Source organism: Vulpes vulpes, chromosome 4, assembly GCF_048418805.1.
Source record: "Vulpes vulpes isolate BD-2025 chromosome 4, VulVul3, whole genome shotgun sequence".
Classification (NCBI taxonomy): Eukaryota; Metazoa; Chordata; class Mammalia; order Carnivora; family Canidae; genus Vulpes; species Vulpes vulpes.
Window position 1 is genome coordinate 39347126 of NC_132783.1, and position 20448 is coordinate 39367573.

General features: G+C 35.1%; 1 protein-coding gene across 3 annotated transcripts in view; it reads left to right on the plus strand.

Annotated features, from left to right (window-relative positions):
• PPA2 (inorganic pyrophosphatase 2) overlaps positions 1 to 16644 on the plus strand; it is an 81476-nt gene extending 64832 nt beyond the window's left edge. For all 3 annotated transcript variants that reach the window (XR_012001031.1, XR_012001032.1, XM_072755537.1), the window contains 2 exons: positions 15033 to 15069; positions 16434 to 16644. Coding sequence is in view for 1 of the 3 variants with exons in the window: in XM_072755537.1 (XP_072611638.1) it covers positions 15033 to 15069; positions 16434 to 16462 (66 nt within the window). In the remaining 2 variants the exon portion in view is untranslated. The remainder of the gene's footprint in view (positions 1 to 15032; positions 15070 to 16433) is intronic.
• The last annotated feature ends 3804 nt before the right edge of the window (positions 16645 to 20448 follow it).

Here is a 20448-nt window from a genome sequence, read left to right on the forward strand (position 1 = left end):
GTTTTCAGTTTTTTTTCCCCACTAATACATCAGCTGTTTAATTAGTATCTCCAATAGTAAAATTCTAGGTACTGAGGATGCAGTATTAAAGAAAAGACAGGAAAAACCTCTGCCCGTATGTAATTAACATTCTAGTTGGGGAAATGGATAATAAATACACAGGTAAAATGTATACAGTTGACCCTGAACAATGCAGGGGGTTAAGAGTGCTGACCCTTCTAAATAGTTGGAAATCTATGTATAACTTTTGAGTCCCCAAAACTTAACTAATAGCTTGCTTTTGACCAGAAGTCTTACTGATAACATAAATAGTTGCTTAATGTGTTTTGTATGTTATATAAATTATATTTTGTTATTATAATAAACTAGAGAAAAGAAAATGTTCCTAAGAAAATCATAAGGAGAATACATTTATGGTATTATACTGTAGTTATTTTTTAAAAATCCACATATAAATTGACTTGCACAATTCAAACCCCTATTATGTAATATATCTGAATACAAGAAGTGCTATTATGGAAAATGAGTAGGGCAGAAGGGATGAAGTGCCAGGAGTGGGATTAGAGAGGTAGTTACTAAAAAGGAAGTCAGGGGCAGCCTCACTAGAAGACTGACATGAGTCAAGATTTGTAGAAGGTAAGATTATTAGCCAAGTGACCATCTGAAGGAAGAGCATCCCAGGCCACGATCCTAGAGGCCATGAGACAAGAGGATGCCTGACACGTTCAAGAAATAACCCAAGAACCACAGTAATTGGTGGTATAAAGAGAGTCTAGAAGGGGACGGAAGGAGGTGAGATAGAAATGTTTGGATCTAGGGGTGGAAGTGGTGGCAAATTATTATAAAAGACCCTGTAAAACAGTATGTAAAAACTGTCTTAAGAAATTTGTTTCTTATTCTGAATGAGGTATGGAACCACTAGCTAGTTTTAAGCAGAGGATGAATATGAACTGACTCATATTCTGACAAGATCACTCGTGCTGCATTGGTAAAAACAGATAATAGGGAGGTAAGGGAAGATCAGAGAAGCCATTATAGTAGGGCACAGTATCAGATTATTTTCTCCAAGTTTTTAATTTTGTATACATGTAGATTATATATAAACTTAGTTCTTTTTTTAAAAATTTTTTCTTTTATTTATTATTTATGATAGTCACACACACAGAGAGAGAGAGAGGCAGAGACATAGGCAGAGGGAGAAGCAGGCTCCATGCACCGGGAGCCCGACATGGGATTCGATCCTGGGTCTCCAGGATCGTGCCCGGGGCCAAAGGCAGGCGCCAAACCGTTGCGCCACCCAGGGATCCCGTAAACTTAGTTCTTATCAATATTTGTTATTACTTCTTTAAGGTGAAAAATAAAAGGAAAACAAAAAATTTTATCTTTGTCGAAGTAGTCTTTCACTAATCTCAGATTAAGACTATTACGTTTAAGATTTATAAATAATAGATATAATACATTGTTGTCTTAAAATTAGCTACAAGATTAAAGTTTCTATCTTACATCCTGGGGTTTGTTTTTTCTTTTTTTCCTGTTATGTTAGTAGGAAAATAATCCTCTTGGAAAAAAATTAATTGGAAAATATGGATGTGGTCTAGATAGTTAGATCTGAGGAAGAAGATTAGAATTCAGAACATTAACATCCAGCTTTAATTATATGTATGGTAACTTTGTTGTGCTTCATAATAATGAAGAAAGTGCTAAAATGATTTTTCACTGAGAATCCACAGTAGAAAATCAAAATACAGAGAACTCAGTCCATTTTCACTACCTCTAATGGAGCATGCCCTATACGAGATTTCAATGTATAAGTCAAAGAATTGCTCTATTAGCAGCATCTAGTGATTCAGGAAGCCAGAATAGATAATAATACTTTCTTGTGAAGATTTTATTAACTTGTAATAATGAAATTCTTTGTAGTCACAGTATTTTGACTTGGCATATCATCTCTTCAGAGCCACACTGAGATGTTTGAATCAAAATTATCCTGGTATATATTCCAGATCTCTTCTGTTTTGCTATCTACTGAGCATTGCATTGATGTCAAAGTACTATTAGTTTTTGTTTGTCCTTTGGTTTTTCAAACTTAAGACATTGAAGTTATTCATTAAACTTGTTCATATTCTAACCACATCAATCCTGGGTATGTAGAATCAGATTATAACTCCAAAGTTTATTAGTGGATTTACTGGAATGAGTGAATGCATTCTGATAATTCAGTTTAATCAAAAAGATCTATATTGATAGAATACTCAAGATGAGTTGGTTAGGTGAGATTTTAGAATAAATTCACTGCTTTGGTGAATGGATACTTTTAAAATACAAAAAGAAAAAGAAATGGATTAAAATTTTGAGTGATTAGTAGAACTGTTGGAGGAAGCATACTTATGAATATATATTGACCAAAGCACAATTAAGTGGAATAGCGTTGAGATAAAATCATAAATAGTCACCTGATAGTATGTACAGGTCAAGTAGGAAAAATACTGTCATAACCAAGAAGAGTAAAATAGAAGCCAACAATTTGACAAGTATTACTTGGAAGCATTTGAGAAATAAAATAGCTAAAGAAGTAATTTGTCATGGTCAGGTCTTAAGGATAGTGGATCTGAGGAATATAGAGAGAATGGAAATGATCAAAATAATTATGTGATTTTGTTTATGAATGTAGATGTTTGAATTATTTACAACCAGAAAGGCAAGGCTATGTCAAAAGCAATGCTTGTTGTGCAGATCTCAACACACTAGGGATCCATAGAGGAAACGACCACTGCCCTGTTACTCTGGATGCCCAGGCCACAGCATGAGTCTCTGGCAACAGGAGTAACATTCTGTAATAGTTCAACCACAGGACCACACAATTACATGTTTGGGGATATTTTGTCAACTTTTTTTTTAACCTTTATAGCCAAAAATCGACTTTTTCCCAATTCTTAAGGATGGTATAACTAGAAATTGGAACTTTATTTCCAGGAACAAGATAGGGAAGAGCAAGAGCATTTATAGGGAACAAAGAAAATTGTGTTTGTGTATGTATGTGCACAGATGTGATTTGTCTTTCAGTTCTAATATTAGTTGCTATTAATGACAATTTATTTGGCTACTGAGATTTAAGATGCTACCTTTAGGATCCATTACTGTAGGTAAATTTTTTTTGAAATTATTTTGAGTCATTGAAACAAAATTTACAAGATTAATCTAATAGACATAAAATTAGAAAATGCATAGTTTTTTCTAGTACATGTGGACACTTCCAGAAATTGAGTATTCTATTAGTCCATAAGGAGAGTTGCAAAAAAAATGTCAGAGTTGATGTCATGTAGACAACATTCTCTGTGTATAGTATAATAAAGTTACTTATCAATTATGAAAATATTAAAAGAAAAAACCCAAATCCATATGTTTGGAAACTAAAAATACTTCTAAGTAGGTCATGCCTCAAAAAAACGAATTCTAAGAAATCGTGAAATAACTTAAACTTGAATGACAACTGGGTTGCTATGTATCAAAACTTGTGTAATGTAGCAAAAAGTTTTTGAGAGCAGTAAAATGATATAGCAAAAATGAAAATTGAGAGGCCAAAGACTGGATTCAACAATGATTCTGTTCTTTTTCTTTTAACGTAAGAAAGAAAATTACAAAAAGTAGGGCAAATTTATTTTTTTAGGGGGGGAGGGACAGAGGAAGTAGGGAGAGAGAGAATCTTAAGTAGGCTCTACACCCAGCATGGAGCCTGATGCAGCGTTTGATCTCATGACCCTGAGTGCATGACCTAAGCCGAAATCAAGAGTCAGATGCTTAACCAGCTGAGCCACTCACATCCCCCCACAGCAAATGTTTAATGAAAGAAAACAGATAATGGCAAGGATCAGTTAAAACAAAAGCTGATTTTTAATAAAAGAATTAGACAAAGCTATTATAGGAAGGATGATGAAAGAGAAAGCACAAATAAAAATATCAAGAATTAAAGAAATAATTATGGACATAGGAAATATTTAAAAATAATCAGAAGGGAATACTAGGAGATGTTTTTGGCAATATCTTTCTAAATACAGATAAATTGACCATTTTGTTTAAAATATAAATTATCAATATTGAATCAAGAATAAGTAGAAAAATACAGCATAGGGAATTTTTTTTAAAAAAATAGAAAACAAATATACGTAACTTATCCCGAAAATGGCCATTTCTCCCTGATAATTAATGAAATCAGTTGATTTTTAATCAGAATCTTAATGGGGTTCTTAATTGAATTTGACAGGATGATTTTAAAATTTATGTGGAATAGTACAGGGCTGGGAATAACTTAGAAAGAACTGATAAATTTAAATGAAGTTTTAAAAACAAAGCTGTAAACAGTTACAAGATACCATAAAATGAGTTAAAACATAAACCATTGATTGGAAGAAGATATTTACATATAAATGACAAGATTTAACAATTTATTCAGATCAACAAGAAAAAGATAACCTAGTAGGAAAAAAATGGACAAACAATATAAATGGACAGTTCACAAAAGAGGATACAGAAATGGCCAGTAAACGTGAAGATTTCTGTATCTCACCAATGATTACTGAGATTAAATTAAGACACAATATATAATTTCATAGTCACCAGGTTTGCAAACATTTAGAAGTTTGATTTTCCAGGTGTTTTTAAGCAATTGAGGAAAGGACACCTCTCATACTTGTTGATACGTTTGATGGGAGTATAAATTGGTACAACTACTTTGAAGAGCAATTAAATAATTGTAAGTAAAGTTGAAGGTACTTATAATGCACTACTCAGAAATTAACTCTCCTACATACACATTCTCAGAGACACTAATACGTGTGTTTATGTGAGCAGACATGGGAAAATTGGAAACTGAATAAAAGTCTATGGATAAGAGCTGGGTAAATAAACTATAGTATATTTATATGGTGGAATACTGTGCCACAGGCAAAATACGTAAATTAGAACTGTGTGGCTCTACATGGATAAAACCTGAAAGTGCAGTGTTGGGCAGAAAAAGCTTTTGCATCAAGACATAGTGTATAGTATGCAAAACACCCAAAGCAGTACCATATATTTTTAATGGATACAAATAGATAACGATATTCACATTTTAGAAACATAAATAAGAACAGTAAATACCAGCATTAGCATTGTGGTTAGATATTACTTCTGAGAAGGGAAATAAATACGATTTTTATTTCTGATGAGTAGTGAGAAAAAGACTTCAGTTGTAAAGTTTCTGAAATAACATGAACTCTTTTACAAGTGGGGACACCTGGGTGGCTTAGCGGTTGAGCATCTCCCTTTGGCCCAGGGTGTGATCCTGGAGTCCCGGGATCGAGTGCCGCATCAGGCTCCCTGCATGGATCTTGCTTCTCCCTCAGCCTGTATCTCTGCCTCTCTCTCTGTGTCTCTCATGAATAAATAAAATCTAAAAAAAAAAAAAAAAGTGTAGGGTGTAAACATGTGTCATGATTCTCTCTGCATTTTCTGCATGTTTGATGTATTCATAATTTTCAATATTTGAATGAAGAAGTTCTTTTGAAATGATCAATAAAATTGCTACATCTTTAGCCAGAATAATCAGGAAAGAAAAGATTGAAGACAAATTTCAACATCAGGAATGAGACCAGGGACCTCACTGCTGATTCTACAGTTACTAGGAGAACAATAGGAAAATATTGTGAAAAATTTATACCAGTAAATTTGACAACTTGGGTGAAATGGATAGCTTCCTTGAGATACATAAATTACCAGAGTTCACTGAAAAAGAAATAGGCATAAACAAATTAAAGTGTACTTAAAATCTTTCCATAAACACAATAGTTGGCCTACTTGGCTCCCATACTTTTAGTCAGCATTGTAGGCTCTAGCTAGTGCAATAAAAAGAAGGACACCCAGCTTATAAAGAAAAATGACATGAATATCTATGTAGAATATTTAATAAAATCTACCAGAAAGCTACTAGAATAAGTGACTTTAACAAGTTTGTTGCAGCATATAAGATCAATATACAAAACACAATATACAAAAATTTTATTTTTATATGTTAGCAATAAACAGTTGGTAACTAAAATATATTATTTATAATGGCATCAAAAATATGAAACATACACTTAGGGATAAATCTGAAAAAAATATGTGAAGAACCTGTAAACTATAAAGCATTGCCAGCAAAAATCAGAGAACTGAGTAGAAGGAAAGACATGTTTATAGGTTGGAAGACTACATTATTATGATGTCAATTCTTCTCAAACTGATACATAGATTCAGTATAGTGTCAATCAAATTCTAATATACTTTTTTATCAAAATTAACAAATTCATGTATATAAATACCAGAGACCTAGAATAAACTAAACAACTTTATAAAGAAGAAAGTTGGAATAGTAACTTCCTGATTTCAGGACATTTATAAAACTACAATAATCATGAACATTTAGTAATGCTGTAAAACTAGACAAATTAATAAAACCAAATCCAGAAATAGACCTGCATATATGTGGACAACTGATTTTTAAAATGATAATCTTTTCAACAAGTAGTACTTGAACAGTTGGTTATTCCATATGGTACCAAAGAAACCTCACTTCAATCCATACCTTGTGCTATATGTGATAATTGTCTAAAATGTGTCCGAGACCAAAATTTAAAACATAAAACTATAAACTTATTTTGATCTTGGGTTAGTTAGGCAAAGTTTTTTGGAAATGGGACTAAAAGCGTAACCTATTTTTAAAAATGATAGATTCAATTTCATCAAAATTCAAATTTTCTGTTCTGAAAAAAAAAAACACTCTTAAGAGAATGAAAAGAAGCCACATACTGTGAAAAAATATTTGAAAATCAGATAGTTGATAAAGGGACTTGTTTTAGAATATATAAAGAACTCTCACAATTCATTAATAAAATAAAACATCCCCTCACCCCCAGAGGATATGTGCAAAGAATGTTCACTTTGCCAAAGAAGACATACTGAAAACACATGAGATGATGCTTAACTTGACTAGTCATTAAGGAAATATGAATTAAAAAAACACAATAACATGCTTATGCACACTTTTTAGCTAAAAATTTAAAAGATTGGCCATTCCAGTTGTTGGCAAGCATGTGGAGGAACTGGACATCCATGGCCTGCTGGTTGTAATGAAAAATGATACAACCACTGTAGTAAACCATTTGGAATTTTCTTGAGAAGTTAAAACATATACCTACCAAATGATCGAGCCATTCTACTTTTAGGTATTTACCCAAGAGAAATGAGAATATATGTACATACAAAGACTTGTGCACAAATGTTTATATCAGCTTTCTTTATAATAGACAAAAAGTGAAAACAACCCAAAAGTTCATCAACAGAGGAATGGATAGATAAATTGTGGTATATTCGGACCATATGGTTAGCAGTGGGAATACTGCTCAGTAATAAAAAGTGAATATTTGATATGTGCTATGTAACATAGCTGAATTTAAAAAATAATTCTATTGAGTGAAAAAAGGCAGATATATACCTATTATATCACCTATATAAAATTTTAGGAAATGTACACGCTTATTTAGAGTGACACAGAACATCATTGGTTGGGGAGTTTGGGAGAGAGCCAGGAAGGAAAGATTTCACAATGTCTTGTACAAGAACAGGGAAATTGGGGATAGTGGTATGTTTATTATGTTGATTGTGATAATGACTTTATGAGTGTGTATATATGTCAAAACTTACTAAACTATACTAAAAATACTGTATGCACCATTTATTTTAGTCAGTGTTAGTCCAGTGGAGTTCTTTATGGGAAAAAAAAAGGGCGGGGGGGTTCTGGAGTTAGACTAAGTCCAAATCCCAGATCTTTTATTCATACCTTAGGGCAAATTATTTAACTTATTTATGCCTAGTTTCCTTATTTATAAAATGGAACTAATAACAAATTCCTTATAAGAGTTATTGTAGAGAATTGAATGAGATAATCCACGTAAAATGTGGAGCAGCTAGAAAGTATTCATAAATGTTGGGTTTTATTGTCACTATTGGCATTGATGTTGAATTAAATTGACCAGAGAGAAAAGTCCCTTCTATTCCAGCTTCTTGAATACTTCCAGTGATGAAGATGTCACTGCTTCATGAGATAGCCCATCCCATTGTTGGATATTGGAAAAGTCATTGTGATAATTTAAATTTTCCAATGAGAATTAGTCCAATATTCAGAGACTTACACAGTAAAAAGGGAAAGGGAAAAAAGAAAAAGTTAGGTTCCACAACATAGCAACTTATTCTAAAACTTAACCACTTTTCCCATCTGGGATTTTTTTCCCCAGAATTTTCCCACATGCTTCTATTTAAGCACTTTCCTTGTATTCTGCTCTCTGAGGAAATGGAAAACCTCTAGGCATCATGTGAAGTTGGGGAAAATTTGAATTCGGTAATTTGTAAGGTTTTTTAGTATTTGGTGACTGTAGTCATTTTACTGGGGGAAAGAAAGGAATTGAACTTTGTAAGGTTGCACACAAAAACTCAGTGCATATAGGATGGAGAAAGAACCACACTCATTGCTAAAGAAATTCTCAGACCCTCACAGCCTGGTAGCCACAGGGATTAAAATTCTAGAACCTGGGATTCAGGGCAAGGAGAATAAGCAAGCACACTCCTGCTCAGTTGCAGGGCCCAATCTCCTGATACAGTGAACCTTTAACTCACAGGAGTTAAAGAAACTAGAAACTTCTGGAACTGGGAGGAGAGAGTACCTCCCAGTGAAGTCTCAGCAGTCACAGTCTGACTTTATTTTTGCCTTCATTTGGCCAGTTTTCCCCTAAAAGCAGTCTCGGGAAAACCTGGAGTACACAAAACTCAGAGATGGCTGTGATGACGGTTCATGGATGCTAAATGAGTAGTGCTTTGAAGGAGAAGAGCAAGGGGGAAATTTCTACTTTAATTAAAAATGTGCTGATTACCTTTGGTAGACTTTATTTCTTTAGTGAAGCAGTAATATCCGTAGCATTGTGTGAAATTTGGGATGATGATTTTCTATTCGATGTCAGGACTTCTTGGCTGAATGTTAAAGAGCAACTGCACTAGAATCAGATCCTGATTTATCAAGAAAAGACATTATTTTTAAAAATGTTAATAATGAATTGCTGTAAAGATATTCCTTTTTGGCTTCTTAAAAGCTAACTGCATCACTATTCAAAGGTGGACAAAACAAATGAAAATAAAATCATTTTGTCTGATTCTAGCCAATTATATACATTATTAAAAGGAAGAGGAAGTAGATTAAACTTAACTTAAAATACTTCTACATCCTGTCTATGGGTAACTAAGAATTGGTCATATTTAGCTGGATTTCTAAAGCAAAAAATCAGAAAAGAAATGTAAAAGTAAAATTAATGTACAGCAACTACCTTATGAACTATAGAAATACAATGCAAGAGGAGAATATTCAAGATAACTTAATTCAACTACAACCCTGCTATACCTGAATGAAAAACCAGGAACTTCTTTCCCTTTAATTGTGAACCCTTAAAATAAAGTGAAAGAATATAAATTCTCATGTAGTAAAAGCACAATTTTATATTGTTTCAATGTATCATGTTAATTAAGTTGAACAAATGTAAACTGCAAGTGAAGATGCTTGTAGGGACGTGGTGGGGTTGAGGGAGAGACACTAAGTACAGAGTGATTGTATTAATGGTTCATATAAACTTAAAATACAGTTTAATCATAAATAGGGACAGAGGCTAGAGTAAGCTTTCTTTAGTGGATAAAAGAAAGAGGAATACTTTGGTAATACAAACTCTAGATTAGTTTGAAAGAAATCAAAGATATGAATATTCATGAGAAGTATTTTTGGAGTGGGAAAAGGAGAGAAGATAGAATTTTTAGAATAAGGGTATAAAGTAATACTGTTCTGTGGAGAATTTATATTAAATGATTAGAGTGCCCACATTTTTCCAAGTAACTGAAAATCCTTTCTTTGTTTCTTACCCTGAAAATGTCATGATGGTGACTTTTGACAGTGAGATTTGGGATTGGGTCACTTTTAGGTGCTGCTCTGTGCTTCTCTTAGTTCTTTCACTTTATTTAAGCAGCTGTGGTTTGTTGTTCCATTTAAGACTCAGGAAGCCATGGCCTCTAGGTGAAGAACAGATGTGTATCATGAACCCCTTGTTCGAATGTAAATGTTAGTCTCTCTTTTGGCATATATTAATATGGAAACATGTAGAAAAATAAGATGACCCCCAGACTTTAAGTGTTCTTATCTCTGAGTGTTAGACTTATTGTTGATGTTTGTTTTCTTTTATATAAGGCATTGTAGATACTGAATATATTCTACTAACCAAGAAATATATTTTAAGATTGAAGAAATAAGGGGGTCCCTGGCTGTTTCAGTTGGTAGAGCACATGAGTTTTGATCTTGGAGTTGTGAGTTCAAGCCTCAGATTGGGTGTGGAGATTACTGAAAAATAATATTTGAAAAAAAGAATGAAGAAATAACATTCTGGAAATTATCTTTTAAATAAAATGTAATGATAAATGTTTTGGCTAGAGTAGTTTGTCCATTTCTGTCCTGTAGTATTTTTTGGTTAATGAGAAGTTGCTCAGTTATTCTATTTTGTACAGGCATACCTCATTTTATTGCCATTCACTTTTTTTTTTAAGTTTTTTTTTTAAAGGTTTTATTTATTCATGAGAGACACACAGAGAGGCAAGCCATTCACTTTTGTGCTTCACAGATAAGCATTGTTTACATGTTGAGGTTTGTGGTAACGGTGTATTAAAAGCATTTGCTCACTTTGTCACATTTTGGTAATTCTCATAATATTTCAGACTTTATTATCATTATATTTGTTATGGTGATCTGTATCAGGGAGCTTTGATGTTGCTATTGTAATTGCTTTGGGGTGTCACAAGCCACACTCAATATTGTGAACTTAATGGATAAATGTTGTGTGTATCCTGACTGTTCTGTCTGGCTGTTCCCCCATCTAACCCAAAGAGAGGCTTTCGTATTGTCCAAGACAATACAATATTGAAATTAGGCCAATAAATAACCCTATAATTGCCTCTAAGTATTGAAGTGGAAGGAAGAGTCCCACGTCCTTCCATCCTTTTTGATATAAATATCAAAAGCTAAAACCAACTAAGGGGAAGGCACATGTCGAAAGCTGAGGCAAGCCGAAAGCCAGGCCTCTTCCTACAATTAGCCAAATTGTGAATGCAAAGGAAGAGTTCTTGACTACTCTAGTGAACACCCACGTGATGAGAAAGTAAAACAGCCTTATTGACGATATGGAGAAAGTTTGAATTCTCTGGACAGAAAATCAGACCAGCCACAACATTCCCTTAAGACAAAGTCTAATCTAGAGCAAGGTCCTAACTTTTCTCAATTCTCTGAAGGCTCAGAGAGGTGAGGAAGAAAAGAGAGGTGCAGAAAAACATTTGGAAGCTAGCAGAGATTGGTTCATGAGGTTTTAGCAAAGAAACTATCTCCTTAACACAAAAGTTCAAGGTGAAACAGCAAGTGCTGATACAGAAACTGCTACAAATTACCAGAAAGTCCAGCTAAGATAATTAGAGTGGCTACACTAAACAATAGATTTTAGTGTAGATGAAAAAGTCCTTCTATTGGAAGAAGATGCCATCTACAGCCTTCCTAGCCAGAGGAGAAGTTAGTGCCTGGCTTCCAAAGTGTCAAAGGACAGGCTAACTTGTTATGTTAGGGGCTAATGCAGCTGGTGACTTCATTGCCATCCCACAGATCCTCAGACCTTAAGAATTATGCTAAATCTACTTTGTGCTCTATAAGTGAAACAACAAAGCACATCTATTTACAGCACAGTTTACTGAATATTTTAAGCCTACAGTTGAGACTGACTGCTTAGAAAAAAAAGATTCTTTTCAAGATATTATTACTCATTGATAGTGCATCTGGTCACCCAAGACAGCTGATGGTTAATGTACAGTGAGGTTCATATTGTTTTCATGCCTGCTAAAACAGCATGCATTCTGCAGCCCATATGTAGATCAAAGGAGTAATTTTGACTTTAAAGTCTTACTACTTAACTACATTTCATAAGGCTGTAGCTGCCATAGATAAGTGATTCCTCTAATGGATCTGGGCAAAATAAATAGAAAACCTTCTAGAAAGGATTTCACCATTCTAGACATTTCGTGACTCATAGGAAGAGGTCAAAATATCAACATGAACAAGAGCTTAGAAGAACTTGACTCCAACCTTCATGGATGACTTTGAGGGGTTCAAGATTTCAGTGCAAGAGGTAGCTGCAGATGTGGAAATAGCAAGAGAACTAGAATTAGAAGATGAGTTTGAAGATGTGACTGAATTACTGAAATCTCATGGTAAAAGTTGAATGGATGAGGAGTTGCTTCTTACGGATGAACAAAGAAATTGTTTTCTCAAGATGGAATGTGTTCCTGGTGAAGGTTCTGTAAAGATTGTTGAAATGACAGCAAAGGATTTAGAATATTACATAAATTCAATTGCTAAAGTAGTGGCAGGATTTGAGAGTACTGATTCCAGTTTTGAAACAAGTTCTGCAGGTAAAATCTATTAAACAGCATCACATGCTGCAGAGAAGTTATTCATGAAAGGAGGAATCAATTGGTATGGCAAATTTCATTGTTGTCTTATTTTAAGAAATTGCTAAGCCACCCAAACCCACGGAACCACCATCCTGATCAGTCAGCAGCCATTGATTGACATCAAGGCAAGACCCTACACTGGCAAAAAGATTGTAACTCACTGAAAGCTCAGGTGACAGTGTTTTTTAGTAATATTTTTAAATTAAGTTATATACAATATTATTTTAGACATAATGCTATTGCACATTTAGTAGACTCTAGTATATACATAACCTTTACTAGGAAATCAAAAATTCATTTGACTCACTTTATTGCAATATTTGCATTATTACAGTGGCAGAACCAAACTCGCAGTATCTATGATGTATGCCATACATTTCCTTCCTCCGAAATGTTTGACAGCTCCAGCAAGAAGCAGCTGCTTATTTTAAACAGGAAATCTAAACAGCTAACTTTCCGACAAACTTTGTGATAGATGTCCTGCACAATTGAAAGAGCATACCAATTTCAGAGAATAAACAAGTTACTGTCTTGTCTGTGTAGTAAAACAGAACCATCAAATCCCAAGGCCTACTTGCAATGAGTATAATCTTTATATTGTGGTGTTATTTTTACACCCAGATTTATGTAAGTTCTATCATCCTGAGAACCAACCATCATTAAGTATTTTCTCTGTGCTAGGAAGCTAAATAGAATTTTTCTTGTTTTTATGAAGTACTTAGAAATCTCAAGGATGTTTTACTTATAATTTAGACAGATGTTTTATTTACATTGTTACATAATTTTTATGACAGAACATAAACTATATTTGATTAGCCTTTTTCTTAAACAGTAAAAGGAAACATAACTTTAAGCTAGTTATGATTTAGAGGAATGTATTAGGGTTCTCCAAAGGAATAATAAGATGTATCGATAAATGAAGAAAGTGATTGTGGAGGTTTAGCAAGTCCAGAATCTGCTGAGTGGGTCAGCAAGCTACAGACAGAGGGGAGCCAGTGATGTAGATGAAGTCCAAAGGTATTTTGCTGGGAAAATTTACTCTTGCTTAGGGAGGCTGGTCTTTGTTCTAATCATACCTTCAACTGATTAGTTGAGGCCCACCTACACTATGGAGAGCAGTCTGCTTTACTGAGAATTTACCAATTTAAATGTTAATCTCAGCTAAAAACACTCTCCAAGTTGACATTAACTATCACAGGGACTATCTTAATGTTGCTGAAATTTAAGTTTTTCTTCCTGCTGACTTGTTTCGTACTGCCTTAGAACTAAGCAAGGAGAGCCCTACTATGCTTTGGCCTTCATCATCCAGGTACATCCCTCCCCACAAGGCAAGAGCAAGGGATCAAAGTTGTGCGTTCACCAGAAACCAAGCCCCCCATTCCATACCATCCTCTAGCTACTCAGAATCCTGGAATCTTTTGCCCAGATACCTATACGCCTGTTTGGGGAGAGGGTGCTTGCTGTTAATTCTCCAGGGACCATTGGGTGGCTCTTTGGGGGCAGGAAGTATACAGATGTTGGGCTGAATTTTTGCCCTTGTGCAAGTGAGGCTCTCAATACAGACAGGAGCCTGGGATGGAATAGAAGTAGGGCCCGTTGAGGACCATGTGCCTCTTTTCCTTACTCTTCTGTATTCGGGCAGTCTCTGACGTGTCTAGAATGCTAGAGGAAGGCTTCCAAGTCATTAGAAAAGGACATTTATCAAGATAGGATGGAGTATACTCCATAAAGTATAATGAGCTCCACTTCATTATCCCAAGGGAAGAAAAAGTTATGATTGGAGAAGGACGTGGCCTGTTCCATTTCTCAACTTGGGTGATGATTACATAGAGGTTTATTCTTGGGCTTTGTACATTCCTTTCCATGGATGAGGGATCTCTCAATAAAATGTTTAAAAAAAACTAAAAAATATATTGTTCTTAATTAGGAAAAAAAATCTGATATCTCAGAAAAGCCTTTCTTTTGAACTTGTTTACCACAGATTATACTACATCTGTTCTAAAAAATCTTGGCTCAGTGATGAAAATAAACAGGAAAATTATTGTACATGCTCTAGAAGACAGCTAAATACATTATATAATGTGTATGTACATGCATATCTATCAATGTGTGTATGTTGGATTTTTGTCCTCTCTTCCTCAGCCAGAGAAAGAAAACCATTCTCTCTCCTCTTTGCATTCTCAGTAGTTCCTGTGGGTTAATGAGAAAAGTATTTTCAAGCATGTTTTTTTTTTTATTTGACTGTAAAGTCTGTGGTTTGTTTATCCGAAAGAAGCAGCAATGATAATTTAAGGCAAAGAAGAGTACTTAACTTTTTTCAGCTTGGAGAACCATTGTGTATAAAGTTTGTTTTATAATTTCATGAAAAGAAAAAAAACACTGTGGATATGATTTCCACATCTAAATATTCATAACAAAGACTTTTCTCTGCTTTTATCTTTCAGGTGTCATCTTCACCGAATCAAGAAAGTAATACAGAAGGTATGGTATATTTTGGTTCTGAGGAACTAGATGTGCAAATTTGTTTATAGTGGTGGAAATCAGAAAAAGTACAATAGATTAATTTAAAGGTGGTATAAATCAAGCAAAATGCTTCTTAAAATACATGTTAAAATTTTCAGATGAAACTAGTTATTTCCTAATTTCAGAAAAAGAGAAGGAGAACATATATATTACTTTTAGGCTAGAAAATAGTTTGATTATGTTAGTAACTTTTTGGTGACATACTCAGAGGTTTCAGGTTACTTCTGATAAATTTAAAGAGACTCAAGATATCTGAATTTGGGAGATTTTCTTTATTAGCTCAGACATACTGAGTTTGATTATGTTAGTAACTTTTTGGTGACATACTGAGAGGTTTCAGGTTACTTCTGATAAATTTAAAGAGACTCAAGATATCTGAATTTGGGAGATTTTCTTTATTAGCTCATTGTTTTCATGAATCGCTCACTTTTTTTTTTTAAGATCTTATTTGTTTGACAGAGAGAGAGCACACAAATAGGCAGAGCAGCAGGGAGAGGGAGAAAGTAGTAGGCTCCTCACTGAGCAGAGAGCCTGACATGAGGTTCCATCCCAGGGCTCTGGGATCACCTGAGCCAATGGCAGGTGCTTAACTGCCTGAGCCACCCAGGAACCCCTGAATCACTCATTTTAAGTAAATATCTTAAAATAAAAATTTATAGTAGGATTGAAAATACTATATTTCTTGTTACCATTATTTGAAGCCATTTTGAGAAACAAGTAAAAATGTGTATTAAAATTTTCAAAATATAAACATAGGTGCATTTCAATGATCTTTCAAACTTTGCAAACTTTTTGGCCCTTTGCAAATTTAATATAAAATATAAGAAGAGCATTCGACTCTCAAAATCGGGGGAAAAATGAGAACTATTTACTGTGTCAAGTTCTACAATGTTTAGAAAAAAGCAGATCTGTAGACATTTCATGGGAAAGCAAACTATATTCCTTATATGGGAAACTAACAAACTGTTTCTTTGCAATACTATCCCATTTTGGATATTTGACAGGCAGTCAAATTTTACAGTGCAAGGTTTTCCTAGACTAACTTCTATGTTATTCTAAAATGATCCAGAAAGACGTAGGGAATAAAATGGGAAGGCTCTGGAATGTTTAGCACAGTTTTATATAAGGCTTTAGCCGAGTAAGAGAACTTAGGACAAGAGTTTAAAGGGGAGTTACTTGAAATAGGGAAAAGTGTCGGACCAAGCTTATGATTGTTTTTATCTGCCTAAGTACTTCCTCAAGGTCTAAATCAAATTTGTCTTTCCTCCTTCCCTTGCTCTCTCTACCCCTTCCCTGACATCCTCTTTCCCATTCAAACACAGATCAAGTGTGGCACTTCCTTGGCAAGTGATGGAACATTTGAAGTTTGGCTATCAAGACTCCATCTCCAAGGACTCCACGACTTCCTTTCCTCCAAGTGCTAGCAACAGGCAGATCTATGAGGATTTACTGATTTCCTGTTGAAACTTCATTGTTTTTCCAGCCTTTTTTGAGATACACAATATGTAAATAAAGACCGATATTTTAAAATTATTTGCATATTTATTGATATGAAAAGATTTTGTTTAATATCATAACAGAAATTTAGAAGCATTGAGTTTTGACCAGTTCTAATTTCTATGGCTGAAGGAACCCATCAATATTACTAGCTTTTATTTCTATAGGTTAATGTAGAAATTACAAATTTAGTAAGTTAGTTTTTTGTAGATTTTATTCTCATTTTCATACCATTTTGTCTTTTTTTCAGGTTGCTGATAAAAACTTTCTTTAGCCAGACTCTGTCCTCTTATTAGTCTTGTGTAAATGTGTTTACATTTATTAAGGTTCTTTCCTAGAATTTATTATTTTAGAGGGCCTAAACTCTCTGATTCTCATTTGGTCCCCTTTGTCTCAATTCTCCTCTCTGGCGATGATGCCCCAGTCTCCATAAGAAGCCCAGGTCTCTCACCTGGGGTCTGTCTCTTGGACATCTCTTTAAATATCTGCAACCCCTCTGGTCCAGAACTGAACTCTCTTATCCTCCCTCATTCTTCAGCAGTGGGATGAACATTCTCCTAGGCCCCAACTCAAACCCTTGAAATCATATTAAACCTCCTTCAGCTGTCTTCATTTGTGAAGATCATCTAAATGTTACTTGGCTCTCTCCACTGCTTTACACCCACCATGTGCTGGTTTCCCCCTTTATTTCATTTGGATCCTTACAACAGCCTCCTAGCTCTTCTCCATGCCTCTCTGACCCAGCCCTCTGCCTCATTCCCATTGCTGCATCTCTATTTCATGCCTTCTTGTCTCCTAAATAAGTTGTTCTGTCTCTGGCTATTCTTCCTTTCATAACGTCCTCCACGTTTCCAGTTATTCCTAAAGCAAAGGTCTTGCCTTGTTACATTTTTCTCAGAATGCCTTCCATGGCTTTCCATGTTTTGGAGAATAAAAATCAGACCCTCTAACTTCCTCAGGGGCCCCATCCTCCAGCCATGCCATGCTACTCACCCCTCTCCAAGCAAACTGTGTATGTTCACACTCCCCTTACTGTGTTTCTCTTGCCAATCCTGTTCAGGTATTTTTCTCCCCTTTTCTCTTTGTAATACCATTATTAGTATGTTCTATTTGCATAATATGTTTGTTGGGTTTTTTTGCTTAATATGTTTTGAAGTTAAAAGTACTGTTACAATAGCTACCATTTCTTCAGCATCTATTGTGTAGTAGGTGCTGTTTTCGACGTCATGCATGCATATCCCCTAGGAGGTTGAGATTGCCCACTTCGTATTGACATTCTGAGAAGTTCTGTAATTTGCCTAAGGTCACACAGTAAGTTTCAGAGCCAGAATTAGAACTCTTGACAGTATGGCTCTAAATCCTGTGTATTTCTACCCAGCTACATGTGCTTTTTCCCCACATAAAGCCGCCTTATGATGTAGGAAAAGCTCAGAGTAGGCCTATTTTACAGATGGGGAAACAGGCACCGAGTTTAAGTGATTAGCCCAAGTGACATGGTAATGTTCACTTGAGATGTCTTTGAGAATGTGTAAACTGGGCAGCCCCAGTGGCCCAGCGGTTTGGCGTCGCCTTCAGCCCGGGCTGTGATCCTGGAGACCTGGGATCGAGTCCCACGTCTCCCTGAGACAGATCTGGTGGTTAGGCTCCAGATGGAGCTCCCTGCATGGAGCTTCTCCAACTGCCTGTGTCTCTGCCTCTCTCTCTCTCTCTCTGTGTCTCTCATGAATAAGTAAATAAAATCTTAAAAAAAAATGTGTAAACTTCTTTGGAGGACATCTAAGAATGTGAGGAGAGAATCTGTTGTTTTTTATTTTATTTATTGATCTATTGATTTTTTTTATGTTGTGAAAATAATGAAACAAAATCAGGAACAACTATTATTGCAGTAGCTGTGAACAATAAGCTGAATTATCAAAGGACAAATAAATGGGCCTGTGACATGTAGTATTTTAATCTCCTGAGAATTGGAAGAGAGAGGCCATGTCTGGTAGGGCAACTCGTTTGACGACTCTTCTTCTAGAAGTCAGTAGTACTTAGCTGCTACCTAGTGAGCCTTCCTCACTATAGTACAGTTAATCAAAATTGTCATAGTATATGGCATAGTATATGGTTTTACATAGTTATAATCTTAATATATAATCTTGAATTTTAATTTTTCTCTTATAGGCATCTTTCTACATTGCTACAATGGCCATCATTATAATAGTTATATTTAATTGAATGGCTATTTCATGATCATTTTATAGTGTCTTCCAGAGTAGCCTGATCTCTGCCAGCCCTTTCCCAGGGAACAATTATATTGAATAGATTTTATACTATATAGTTATAAAGGAAAACTCCTAGGGAAAAAAAAAAAGAATAAATCAATGTTAAAATTGCCTGCAACAAATCAGGAAACCAAAAGTAACCCATGGATGGATTTAAGTAACACCCACAGCCAATACCTGTGAATGTGAAAAATCAAAGGGGTAGACTATCAATGATTCACTTTTCTCAAACTTGCTGTTATAAATGTCTGAAACTTTTATGAGGTTTTATTTTTCACATACAGAATCATTTCATACATGGTGCATTTAATTTCACTCTATTTTTGTGCAGGAGTGCATTGAATTTCATAAAATCCATTTTTCCATGAAGGACTACATGTATTTTTAGTAGTTTGTGTACTCATTAATAGCAGCATTTGATGATTTATTCTGAGAAGAGACATCATTGCATTGTCATAGATAAAAGATATGTCTTGTGACTGCTCATTTATCTTTATTACTTACTATTACTATTTTATTATAGAGTGGATCACATCTATAAATTCTGGGTAGTGTCTTTCTTTCATCCTCCTTGTACATTTTGTCTCCATGTATATCAAGGTTCACCCGTGGGGTCTTTGAAACCCCAGCTTCAGAATCACTTAGAAAGCTTCTTAAAAGTCTTTGAGCTTTCCCTAAAAATCTGTTAAATCAGAATTTTGGAGGCAGGGGCCCCAAACATGTTTTCCCCTCATCCCCATTAAAGATTTAAACCCACTGATTTAAATAATCAAGGAATAGATCATACTGGAATTTCTCCACATTGATGGTCTGTTTGAGACTATTCCCCTAAGAGGAGAAAGAAAACTAGAGGTCTGTCTTTGTAGTGGGCTCAGGCACAGAATGTTCTCATTGCCTCCTGATAGGAAAAAAAACAAACAAACCCAAAAGGGAATAAAGTTAATACTAAATTTAGTGTTTAATATTAAATGTGTTTTTGGTTTCAAATCAGAAAAAAATTTATATCCATGAGGATAACTTGAATTCTGAGTTATCAAACTGGTTGGATAAAGTAACTGAGCCCGTAAGAACTGAGCGCCCACTCGCACTGAGGCATCTGTCTTCCTAAGGCACAATGGTAGGTAAGCCTCTGCTTCTGATGCGACAGCCTGACAGAAGTCAAAACAGTGAAGCGGTGGCTGTGCACTGACAGGAGTGAAGACGACCATGGTGGCGATGAAACACAAGAGCTTTGTAAAATGTATGAGCCCTCGCCGCAGGTCAGGGCTTCTGCAGTTGACCTGACATTTACCCTGTTCTGATGACCTGTTGAGAACAAACTCCACTTCTCAGATTGTTCCCCAACTTAAAAGGAGCCAGGAGCCCAGTGCAGCCAGGATGGAAGGTATAAGCTGTTCTTTCCTCCAGTCAAAAAATCTTTATTGAACTCTTTCCGTCAGGACCAACAATGCATCTATCAGTAATACCCTGAATGCCAGGACTCTCAAGGTATCCTGGTATGCCCTGAGAGAAAAGCTGTCAGTGCACCTCTTCTCTATGAAGAATACCTAATACATCAAGGACTCTTTCCCCT